The 12,306-nt window shown below is 63.7% G+C and overlaps 1 protein-coding gene across 1 annotated transcript; it reads right to left on the reverse strand.

Annotated features, from left to right (window-relative positions):
* Positions 1-1,411: 1,411 nt before the first annotated feature.
* On the reverse strand, positions 1,412-12,009 carry GATA5 (GATA binding protein 5). The gene is made up of 7 exons (XM_074347568.1): positions 11,868-12,009; positions 10,980-11,541; positions 9,638-9,813; positions 3,529-3,654; positions 3,012-3,099; positions 2,578-2,705; positions 1,412-2,241 (listed from the first exon to the last, which is right to left on the reverse strand). Exons 2-7 carry the CDS (start codon positions 11,518-11,520, stop codon positions 2,086-2,088), a joined length of 1,215 nt encoding a protein of 404 aa, XP_074203669.1. The 5' UTR covers positions 11,521-11,541; positions 11,868-12,009; the 3' UTR covers positions 1,412-2,085.
* Between the last annotated feature and the right edge of the window lie 297 nt (positions 12,010-12,306).

The following is a 12,306-nucleotide window of genomic DNA, read 5'->3' on the forward strand; positions in this document are numbered from 1 at the left end:
CCTCCAGGTCCCTGCGGAGCCACATGCCACTTCTCAGGTGCCTGTTTCTCTCATCAGGGAAGAGGGGGAACAGCACCTGCCCCTTGGAGGGAACAGTAGGGATGCTGGACCCCGAGACTCTGCGCCTGCCCAGAGGAGGGGCGCTCCCAACCGCGACATGGTTCTCACCAGGCACCCCCCGCCAGGCTCTCCCCGCCACCTCGCTTTGCTTCTCCTCCCCTCCCCCTCCCGAGAAGGGCTGGGCTAGCCTTGCCTTTGAGAGGTCCGGGGGTGCCTGGCGGGGCAGCAGCTCTGGGTGGGGGACCCGCGGATGTCACCCCAACTTGTTCCTCTCCAGCCAGTGACTTGGTCTCCTGCTCAGCTCGGGGCCCCGACACCCCATCATGAGCCCTGAGGACAGCGGGTGGGAAGGGGCTCTGTTCCCGCAGCTGGGTGACCACATATCCTCTCTGTGCCTCAGTTTCCTCACCTGCAAGTCCCCTGGGAAGGTGTGGAGACGAGACAGCGGCGGGCTCTTTTCCACAACAGCGGCCTCAAGTCTGAGCCACCAGTCACGTCCACCCACAGGCACAGCCCTCGCAGGCCCCTCTATCCCCATCTCTCCCATCCAGCCCGCTTTTGAAAGACCAGGTTGTGATCGCAGACAGACCCTGTCCCCAAGGCGTTTCCTCTTCTGCCTGGCCCTGGCCACGTGGTTCCTGGCGTGGCTGCTGCAGGGCCCTGAGGGCAGGTGACTATGTGGTTTCCCTAGCTCCGGCCACCACTAAACTGGCCCCAGGCCCTGAGTGACTGCATTTAACTTGCCCCTCAGCTCATCCAGATCTGGGCGGTCCGTGCTGCAGCCTCTGTATGGGAGGGAGGGTGGGGGTGCACCACCAGCCAGGGACCAGGGCACCGAGGCTCGTGTCCACTTCTTATGGACACCCAGATGGTGAGAGGTGGACAGTGCCCCGTACAAAATTTTGAATCAAATTGGGAGTTAGGGGGAGAAAGCTTTCAATTGGAAGGCTTTACACAAAACAAGAAAGATCCCAGGTTTCTGGCTTCCAAGGAAAAATCAGGTCTTTTTGGTGAAGGGCAGCAACTGGGCAGAAGTGATGCGTGGCCCTTCTGCAGGGCACGCCCGACTCCTTGCCACTCCCTACTGCCTCTCTGCCATCAAGCTGTTAGCAGCCATTTACCAGCTCCCTGGGGCAGAGCCGCCTCCAGCCTGGATGCCAACAAATTTATCATCCAACCCTGTGAGGGGACGGCTTTTGTCGTGAAAGGGGGTGATAGTAATGATTCTCCGGGGACAGTCGCAGACAGGCCAGGCCATGTGGTCACTCCACCACAGCCCTGAGAGTGCCTGTGTGCGTTAGAACAGGGGCCCAGGTACTTTACTCTTCAGAAATGGTCTCAAGACACAGACTCAGTCGGAACAAGGCCCTTTACTGCCCCCTCTGGGATAACTGTCCAAATAAATACAAGTCTACGATGATGACTGTGTGAACGCTCCCCCCTGGGGTGGCGTCCCGGTACAGTGCACGGCCTGCACGTCTGTCCCTGGCAGTCCTGTGCTCCGAGGAGGGGAAGCTCCCCGTGCCGTGGCTCTATCCATCGAACATGGGAAACGGAGGACAGACCCGAGGCCCGAGGAGTCCACGTCTGGCTGCTCCCCTCATCAGCGCTGCCTGCTCGGCCTCAACCCTCTTACTTGTGGCCCTGGTTTTACAACAGGAAGTCGGGGTGTCTCTGACTGCTGCAGCCTGTAAACGTGACGATGGCGAGTGCTGACAATGGAATTCACGCAGGTGGTGGTGCCCCGGTCAGCCTTGGCTGGAGTGGCCGGTGTGGTCCAGAGCCTCTCACAACACCTAGGGATCCTTTGCCGTCCAGGGGGGCTCAAGCCCTTCCCCCACCAGCCTTCCTCCTGCTCTGGGGCCAGACTGCCGCCTGCACAAAAGGCCTCGGGCCGCCGTGTTGAGGGGCGCCCAGTGCCTCTGGGCCCGGCTGGCTCCAGTCTCTTCTGGCAGCGGGCCTGGAGGTCTCTCTGCTGTGCTGGAGTGAAGAGGCAGCACGGTGGGTTTGGTGGGTGCCGGAGACCTAGGCTAAGGCCAGAGCACACCAGGCCTCCTGGCGCAGGGCCCCGCCGAGGCCAGGCTGGGGAGCCAGGGCTGCAGGAGGCAAGGCAAAGTCCTCTTGCTCGAATTTGAACTCCAAGTGGCTGGGGGCCAGGGGGTCGTCCACCGGCCCGGATACCTGCAGGGAGGACAGGGCACACGTGAGCATCAGATCAGGAACAGCGGGCCAGCCTCACGTGGGGTCGGGAGCCCTCAGAACGGGGTGATTTGCTCTAAGGGGCCTCCTTCATCCCTGGAATGGGGCGGAGACCCCTCCTGAGGATCGACGTGGAACACCTGCAGGGCTCTCCACTGGTGCTCAGCTCTGGTTCTAGCGACCAGCTGTGTGTCCAGCCCCGAGGTCCCGAGAGGCTCCTACAGGGGCTCTGACCTGGCCAGGGAGACAGGGTTCCCCGAGGAGGTGTCTGGGAGCCAGCTCCAGGCACCCCACCCTCCCCTACCACATCCACCTTACCTGGGAGGTGACACTGGGACCTGGGTGTGAAGGGGATCTCAGGCTGGGCTCGGGTTTCAGAGTGGCCACTGAGACCTCCGGGTCAGGGATAGAGGTTGGTGGGGAGGCTGTAGTGATCCCCGTGGACCCTGGGAGGGAAGGTGGGGTATTTACAGAAGCCACCAGGTCTGGCTGCACTGGTCACACAGTGAGGGAGGGGCTGGGTGTGGCTTCCTTCACCAGACCTCCCGCCCCACTGCTGGCTCCCGCCAGCTGGAGCCGTCTCAGGGCAAGGGGGGCACATGTCCTTCTGGGGGTGACACTCGCACCAAACATGTGAATGTCTAATGGTGGAATGTGAGACACTCAGGGATTCCACAGGGAGGATGTGTGCCCCACGGGAGAGTCGGGGGGCTGGGCTCCCTCCCGCGTCTCGGCCGCCCCAGCCCGTGCACCTGAGGCACCCCTGGTCTTGGCCACGTTCTTCGGCTTCCGTTTCCGCGTCTGGATGCTTTCCTTCTTCATGGCCAGGGGCCGCGGCACCTGGCAGGGTGGGCAGGCGGTGGGTGTCTGGGCTCTCTCTCTGCTCACCCCTGGGGCCTCTTGCGTGGCTGCCTGCCCTAATCTCGGCCCTACAGAGCCGGTCACTCCCGCAGCCCTGTTTGGGCAGCTGCCACCCTGGGCTTCACACTTTTCCCGGGCAGGGTAAGGAGGAGCCCGTCCCACCCCAGTCTCCCAGGGCCAGAGGGGCCAGGAGGGCTCTGGGGGTGCAGAGAGGCAAGACTGAGGGGTCCAGCCTCTGCCCGAGGCTGAACGGCGGAGGACGAGCCAGTGACACCAGGGCCTCAGCGAGCCCACCCGCACAGTGGGCCTGACAGTGACACGCAGGTGGGCTGTGGGCACGCACTCAGCCCAGGCCCAGCCTGGTCGACCGCCCCCAGCCCCTCAGCCCCTGCACGCCGGCCCGCTCACCCCGTGCAGCTTCGTGTAGAGCCCGCAGGCGTTGCACACCGGCTCGCCGTCCGCGTTGCGCCGCCACAGCGTGGTGTGCGTGGTGTGGCAGTTGGTGCAGCAGAGGCCGGCCCGGCGGGACGAGGACTGTGGACGGGAGGCCGGTGTGAGCCGTGCCGGGGACCCAGGGCCCTCCTGCCACTCAGCTTGGCCCAGCAAGTGGCAGCCGGGGTGGGAGGGAAGGACGCCGGACTCGGAACTGACTGGCTGACAGGTTGGGGGCCACGGGGGGCCAGGTGAGACGGTCTCTGGGGGCTCAGATCGTGAGGCCTGCCCGGGACAGGGACGGCCGTGATTCCTTGGCGCTTAGATCAGGTGCCCCACGAGCCCTGGGACAGGTCACCTCACCCTTCTGAGCCTCAGTTTCCCTGTCAGTAGAATGGGGGTGAGAGCAGGCCCACCACATGCCTGTTGTGGGTCAGACCGTTGTGAAGAGCCCGGAGGGATGTGCCGCTGGTTTTCTGCCGCGGTCCCTTTTCAGCTACCGATGCTGGGCCTTCACGCTGTGTCTCTGGGGTACAGCAGCACCTTCCATGAGGCCCCAGACTGCAAATTCAGGGGGCCCACCGGCCCCTCTGGGCACCTGCTTCCCAAGACCTGGGGCTCTGGGCACACAGTCAGCTCAACAGCTCTCCGCTGGAGAGTGGGCTGCAGTGCCAGGTCACCCTGTCCACACCGGCCTCTTGCTGCTGGAGCAAGACTGGACCTTCTGGAGCCTCTCAGGCGCTGGCCCTTTCCTCCTCTGCAATGCTCTGGCCTGGCCCAGTCCCCGCCCCTCGCCGGGACAACAGCGATGCAGGGTCTTTACTCCCACCTCCCCGGGGCTGAGACCAAGCCACGTCCGCTCTAGGGTTTCAGCCGCACCTCGGGGAGCCGGGAGAGAAGCCCACAAGTCTCCACACGCAAAATCGCCCTGAGGGTGTGCGTCCTCTGCTCGGGGTCTCCGGCCCAGGACCAAGCCAGAGAGCAACCAAAGGCAAGACAACCAGACCAACCAAACCAGGCAGCAGAAAGGGTCTGTCCCGGGCTGGGGCCGAGCCGTCGGGGGCAGCGTGCTTCCCCGTCGGTCAGCGGTCTCTGGGGTCTTTCCTTCTGCAATGACCTTTCGGGCCACCTAGCTGACCCCCTCTCCCACCAGGCTTTCAGCTGGTCGAGGGCACAGGCTGCCCCCCAGAGTGGCCTGGGAGGGACAGTGGGGTCTGCCTGAAGCCCTCTGCACCAGCGGTTCCCAAGAAGACTCAGACCTGGAACCGCCTCGTCGCCCTTCCCTCCCACAGGCTGCAGGCAGCCACCGGAGACCCCATAGAGTCGCACCCTGTTCAGTCTCCAGCTCGGCCTCCAGGCGAGACTCTGCCCCAGGATCTGGGAAAAAGGACCACAAGACAAGGAAGGGACGAAACCTTGGAGGCTCGAGAGGGAACACAGGGCTGGAGCTCCCAGCCTGGCTGGGGAGACCCCATCCTCTGGCCAATGGCCACCAGACCTGATGTCCAGCCTCGCAGGGGTCTCCGGCTGTCTCCCTGGGGTGCCTGACACGGGGGAAGACTTGCGCACTCACTGGCGTGGAGAGCGCTGGCGCCTGGCCCAGGCCCCGCAGAAGAGGAAGGGACGTGGAGGCTGCAGCCCGGGGCAGACGGGGGGCACACTCTGAGGCAGGGACCCCAGCTCGAGTGCCCCGCCCCGGGGGCCTGCGGCCACATCCTCGCCTTATCTACAGAGCAGCTGCTACTGGACACGATTCGAATCCCCCTCCTTGCCCCTCCGTCCCTTTAGCTGCCTCTCGGTGCCGGGGAGCTGTGCACAAAGTGGAGGCCCCCTGCCCTCCCCGAGCCCACTGTCCAGCGTGAAACAGGGTCTCCTTCCAGCCCTGCTGCTCGCCCCAGCCCGGGGTTCCCCTGAACCCCCCCACCCCAATCCATCCACCTTCTTAAAGTGAGAGGAGGCCTTGGGACCTCCCCAGGGTTCCCAGATTTAGCAAACAAACAAACAAGTAAGCAAACAGGATGCCCACCTGGATGTGAATTTCAGATAAGCAGCAAATACTTTGCATAAGTTCACCCCATGCAACATTTGGGACACACTTGTACTAAAATGCTACTCACTGTTTATCTGAAACGCACATCTGACTGTGCATCCTGTATTTATCTGGTGACCCTAACCTGCCCTCTTCGGCCCCCGCCACCATCCCAGCTCCTGCTGTGCCTTTGGACCAGGAGGAACCAAGGCCTGAGGTCCCTCCCCGTTCCCTCAGGCACTTCTACCAGCCTTCGCTCCCTTAGAGTTCACGCTGCCATCCCACGTTCCAAGAAAACTTCAGCGTCACTGAAATTGAGAAGCACAACACGAGAACGCCGTTTCCTCGGCCCTCAGGCCACTTCCTACTAAAATCCTTCCTGCAGGAATCTCCCACGAGGGCGTAAAGGGACCCATGCAAAGACTCAACCCCAGTGTTGTTTCCGCCTGCCCGCTCAGAGGGGGCGCACACGTGGGCACATCTGCAGACGCACACACCCGGGGCGCCCCCCGCAGCCGCCGGGGCGCGGAGGGAAAAGCAGAGCTACGCTCCGACGGAGGTTGTGCCTGCAGCACGCCACCCCAGCATGCGAACCCATCCCCTGTCCCCTGGGAGGGGAGGTGAAAAATCTGGAAGCCACCTCTGAATCCTTCTTCAGTGAGCATAAATTAAAGTCAAGAAATTGGAAATGAGGTTAAAATCAAGAAAGTGGTAAGAAAAGAATGATCATGAAAAAATTCTTAAAGTCCCTGCTCATTTACTCTTTCCTGGCCCCTCACCAGACTGCGTTCTGCGGAGGAAGGCTGAGGCTCCGAAATACTGAGGGGCCAGCGGCACAGGGGTCGTCCCGGGGTGGACAGGACACGTCCCCGGCGCCGTTCACACCCCTCAGGCACCGGCGCTTCCTCGTCCTTCCTCATTCACTGTCAGGACAAGCGGCCAGGCTGGGCCACTCTCAGGGCCCCCGAACTGCCAGGCCTCTCCCGGCTGCATTTTGTTTTTCTTTTTTGCTCTGTTCTTTCCAAAAGAAGTTGAGCTTCAAAGCCTGTTGCAGAGCCACCCTGAGCTCCAGGACCATCCGAACATCCAGAGAGACCAGGGTGGTGGGCAGCATGGTGGTGGGCAGCATGGAGCTGGGCAGGGGGCTGCTGGTGGAGATGTGAGGGGCACAGGAGAGGGAAGGGCGGGGGGGTGGTTGGAGGGGTGTGGCCAGCTCACATGCAGACGTGCTTTGGAAAGTAAAAACTGCAGATTGGAGAGCAGCAAAGACGAACCCATTTCAAACGGGCCTCTGGACGCTTTTGGAAGAGGAGCCGTGAGGACACTTAACCTGACAACGGGCCACTGTCCCTCGCTGCTCAGGGCAAGTTGTGACAGGGACCAGAGCCTGTGAGGCGGGGCTGTGTAGGAAGGGACACCCAGGGCGGTGAGCAGCGGAGGACACCGGGCCCTAGTGGCATTGGCCACTTTCCAGAGCTGGTGCCAGAACTGGCTGTGGGCTAACAGGCCTGCCGTCCACTGACCTTGGCCGCCTGGCTCCGATACTCATGGGCCAGGACAGGCCAGGCCGAGTGGCACGTGGAATTCACCTGGCCATAGGCACAGGCACACCGGGATCCGTGGAACCACCTCGATCATCCCTGCTCGTCTACACTGATGGAAGCCTCGGGTCAAAGGTGTGACCCTACTCCCACAGCGTAAGACCGAGGATGCACGCGGGAGGCAGGGGGTAAAAACGACACGGGTTCCTGTTGGGTTCCTGTCGGGGGCGGAGCACACTTGCTACTGTCCCCCTCCTATGCTCTCGGTGGCAAGCTTCTAGGACGTTTGTAGTTATTTGAAAAATGGATAAGTTCTCCCTGGAGAGGCCCCTCCTGGGATGTCAGTTCAGCTCACGCATGAGAGAGGGAGGCACTGGCGTGGGGGCAAGTCTGGGTGACCAGCCACGTGGACTGGGCTCTCGTCTCAGGTCTCGGAGGATCTTGGGGTTTTCACAGCGAGCCTGGCCATGCCAGGACCAGCCACCGGGCGAGCAGTGGGGCCACCCTCCCTGAGTGACAGTCAGGAACCCTGTGGCAAGTCAGAGGAGCCCTCTGGGATCTGCTCAGGGAGAGATGGAGAGCCGAGGGGCCGTGTGAACGCCCCCGACCTCAGCCCCACTCGGCAAACACTCCCTGGGTGTGTCCCACACTCAGATCTGTGTAGGCCCTGTGGCCTCGGGGAGGTGAGCACGCACGCACCCTAGGAGGCACCCCAAAGTTGATTATTCCATATCCTTAAACTAGGAAACGAAGAAAACAAAGACCTCACCAGGCCAAGTGCCGGACCCAGCCCACCCACGGCCTGGGGCACGGCTCGTCCACGCGCTCTGAACATGCCGTCTAATTTATCTTTCCGGCAGGCGAGGGAGCAGTTCCTGAGTTCATCTCACGGGCCTGGGCACGAAGGCCCAGGTCAGGGGCAGGGGGCTTAGCAGGAGTGGGGAGCCCACGGGAGACCGAGGCCACAGGCCTGGGCCGAACCTGGGTCCGCCGCTTGCAGGCCGCGAGCCCAGGGAAGTGGCTCAGCATCTTGGAGCCCCGGGGGGTCATCTGGCTGCTGTGAAGGTAAAAGCCTCAACACTTAGATGGTGGCCCTTGCCCGCCCACCCCTCAAGTCAGAGATTTTCTGCTGGGAGGTGAGCCCTTTGAGGGGTGGGGGCCGAGGTGGAGCGGACTCACATCTCCTGTTCACCAGCCTGTCCTTGGCACCCAGTTCAGGGCTTGGCCTGGGGAGCGTGCAGGGAGTCAGAGGAGGGGGCTGGCCTGCTGCCTGGGGTCAGGAGGTCTAGGCTGCTGTCCCCCAGGACCCTCTCTTAACCTCAGTTTCCCCCTCACTGAGGCCACGCCAGATACCGGGCCGGTGAGGCACACCGGACTTGTGGCGTGATCACAGGGCAGAGACCGAAGGGGTGAGGTAGACTCAGAGGGTCCCCCCTCTCTCCCTCCGAGAGGCACGGCGTGGGTGGGGGGAGGCTGGGGGACCAGCAGAACCCCAAACTCCAGGCAAAATCAGAGGAAGAAAAACAGCGACTGCCCTCAAGCTGCCGGACCCAGAGTCAGTCTTGCTTCCTGCCCGCCCAGGCTGGGGCCCCGAAGAGTCTGGCCCTGGCGCTGTCATAGCCGGGGCTCCAAGCTCCCAGTAAAGGACGACAACCAACCGCCCTGACGCCCAGACCAGCGACCGCCGCAGCTGGCTGGGTCAGCCCGGCACCCGGCAGCGAAAGCCCACCCACGCACCCCCGGGGCCCGACACACCAGAACCAGCCAGCTGGGCCTGACGGCGCTCACACCAGCCTTAGCCCAGAAACACAGCCCTGCCCAGGCCTGGCACCGGGAGCCACTGCGGCCTCGCTGTCTGCACGTCTGGCCAACCTCGGCAGGCCTACCACTCATCTACAAACTGACTTGAACATCAAAGTTCGCCCGTGAAACAGTACAGTATAAAGTAACTCTAAACCTTGACGCAGCTTCTGGGGACTCTGCCCTGCTGGGGGCAAAAGTCGGGCTCCCAGTCCCCTACTCCCCACCCAGACACACACCAGAAGGAACCAAAAGTGAAAACAAATTTCGCCCAGCAAACAACCACAGACCTGGTCTCCTCCCATCCCTGCAGCACTGTAGAAAGTCCCCTCCCCTGGAGGGCTCAGCGTTCTCCAACAAAGCATGCTGCCAGCAGCCCCTCCCCCGAGCCCCTCCCTGGGGTCAGGCCACCCCCACCCTGCCCTGCTCCCACCACCGCCTGGCCAGCCCGAAGCCCCAGGCAGCCTTGGAGCCGCAAGTCTGACCCCCAGAGGGCCCACGGAGGTTCCCCTGCCCAGCAGGTCCCAGCCCGCTCAGGGGCAGAGGAGCCTTTCTGGGACGCTCGGCAGACACTGCGGGTGCACAGCCCCAAGCGCAGGGGCCCGCAGCAGTGGGCCAGGCTCGGTCAGGTCATCCTGGCCTGGGCCTCCTGCTCCCCAGAGAGCTCCCCTGGGCTCCCTGGCCCCCTCCTGCCCCGCAGCCGCCCAACACTCACCAGGCGCTTCTGCGGCCGCACCAGTGGCCGGTTGACGCCGTTCATCTTGTGGTAGAGGCCGCAGGCGTTGCACAGGTAGTGGCCGGTGCCGTCCCGGCGCCACAGCGGGGTGGACAGGGCCCCACAGTTGACGCACTCGCGACCCTCACCGGGAAACTCCTCCAGGAAGTCGGACGCTGCGGGAGGGCAGCGAGAGGGTGAGGCTCTGCCCAAGCCCGCAGCACTTGGCCCTTTCTTCCCTTTTTGTGCCTTTACTTTAGTTTGTTTCAAAATTTATTTTCTCTAATTTTATTTCTAACTTTCAATTTACATACAGTGAAGTTTGTGCCGGATTTAAATAACTCATTAGGGCTGCTTTATAAGGTGGGGGGAGGGTTACTAAATCCAGCCTCTGGGCGGCGACGGGGAACTGCCTGTAAATGGGGGTCCAGCACCAGCATTGGTGATTCTGATCCCTGGGGAGGTGGGAGCCTTGTCCTCTGCAAAGTGGGCCGATCTGGAGGGGCAGTGGTGGTGAGGCTGAATCAGACTGGATCCTACAAGGACCAGAGTCACTGTCCCCTACTTGAGTGGTGCACACGGCAATGATGGTGAGGACTCCTGGCCCCCTCCAGACTGGGGCAGGCACTGGCGACACTTGGGCGCCGGGGACCCCGGGTGGAGGCGGGGCGGGGATCAATCATCACCGCTGGGCGTGGGCGCCAAGTGGATCCCGCTTCCTGCATGGAGGAGCTGGGGGCTGGGGTGGGGGCCAACGCTAAAGACTGGGGCAGCAAAAAAAGGCATGGTCCTCGGCTCGGGGATGGGGTAGGAAAGTGTCGGTGGCGCCCACTACTGAGAAGGCGGGGATGGGGAGCATTCCCTTCTGTACAGGCCTGGAATCCGATTACTCAAATTTATACCCTGGAGAGCGATTGGAACTGGGTCTCAAGTTGGAATACATAAACATCCTAGAACAGAGACGAGTGTGGCAGTTTACTTAAATAAACCAGTATTTTGAACTCTTAGAAAATAATTTTCAAAACTTCTCATAAAAACGTTTAAGATGCAGGCTCCAAATGGCATGATCCCAGAATACTGGGTTCAGGTGAATGAAAGGCAGAAGGAAATTCAGAGCTGGGGTTTTCATCTCGGGGCGGGTGAGCTTGTGGCAGCCGCTGGGTTCCACCCGGGTTTCCTTGTCCCCAGAGTTCTGGGCTGCCCTATGCTGGTGCCCGACCTGGCTGAGAAAGCCCTGACTGGGGGGCGGCAGGCATTTTGCAGGGTGCGGGTTTGCATCTCAGGACGGCGGGCGGGCACCCAGACTCTAGTCAGTGGAGCCGCCTCCCAGTCCTGCACTCACCGAAGGCGGCTCTGCGGCCGGGGAGCCCAGCTGGGCGGCCCTGCAGGCTGTGCAGGACGCTGCCGTCCAAGGGTCCAGAGGTCCAAGACGGGGCCACCTCGGTGCTCACGTAGGCTGGGTATGCAGCAGGATACGAGGAGCCCACCGGCCGCCCGAGCAGGGCCGGGTATTGCTCTCGAGCCAGCATTGCGCCCTGGTAGGCGCCGCCGTCCCGGGCCCCTGGGCCACCACCGCCGGGCCCCGGGGGGCTGGGCTCAAAGGGGAAAGCGGTGGCGCCGGGCGGCTGAGCGGCCGGCGGGTGCGGGCTGCCGGGGCCGAAAGAAGACGAGTCCGCCGCGGTCGCCTGCGCCCAGCCGGGGTGCGTGGCGAGCGCGGGGGGCTGCAGGCCTGGCTCACACGCAGGCAGGTAGGGCAGCATGGAAGGGACGCGCGCCGGCGGAGCGAACACGGGGGAACCCGCGCCCGGCGGGGGCAGAAAGGCGCCCGAGTCCACGTAGGCGGCCTGACCCGGGCTCGGGGCCAGCGCCAGGCTCTGGTACATCGTCCCTGGCGCGGCCTTGACCTGCAGAGAAGAGGGACGGGCGTCGGAGTCCTGGCCGCTGTGCCCCGCAGGTGATGTCGCTCAGGCCGCGATCCCTGCTCCCCAGCCCCGGCCGTTCTTGGGGTGGGTCCCGGAACCCGCAGGGGCAGAACTGCAGGGGCGGCGGGGCGGCTCGAGCGGCCCGTGGGGCATCGCCGGCACAGCCGGAACGCCGAGATCACCTCCTTCACAGCCAGGGCGTCACAGGTTCCCGAGTGGGCTCGGCGGGTGCCGAGGACGAGAGGCCCGGCAGGTCCGTGGGGCGCAGGGTCTGGGACAAGGCACCAGGCCGGGGCTGGGGTACTCACCGGCTGACTGTGAGGACCAGAGGGCGCGGCGCGCGCGGTGGGCTGCGACGGCTGGAGACTGGGAGACGGGGTCCGCGCACTTCCACAGGGAATCCCGGGCGCCCGGCCGCCCCTCCGCCCCGCCCCGCCCCGGGCCGGCCCGGCCCGCCCCCACCGCGCCGCCCCTTCGCTCCCGGCGCCCTCCCCTCCCTCCGCGCGGGGTCAGCGACGGGGCTGCGGCCAAGGTGGCACGTGACCGGAGCAGGCAGGGCGCGCGGGGCTCCCGCGGGAAAGGCGACGGAACGCTGGGCGCCGGGCACCCAGCGCTGAGTCCCAGCCAGCGCCGGCCTCAGGAACCGGCCAGGTGCTCCATGGGGCCCTGGAGTACTCCCGGAGTGGAGACGTCTACATTTGTTCCGGGGATTCTTAAGTTTCCAGCCCTCCTTCCTCGCCAGTCCCA

This window comes from Camelus bactrianus, chromosome 19 (genome assembly GCF_048773025.1).
Source record: "Camelus bactrianus isolate YW-2024 breed Bactrian camel chromosome 19, ASM4877302v1, whole genome shotgun sequence".
Lineage (NCBI taxonomy): Eukaryota > Metazoa > Chordata > Mammalia > Artiodactyla > Camelidae > Camelus > Camelus bactrianus.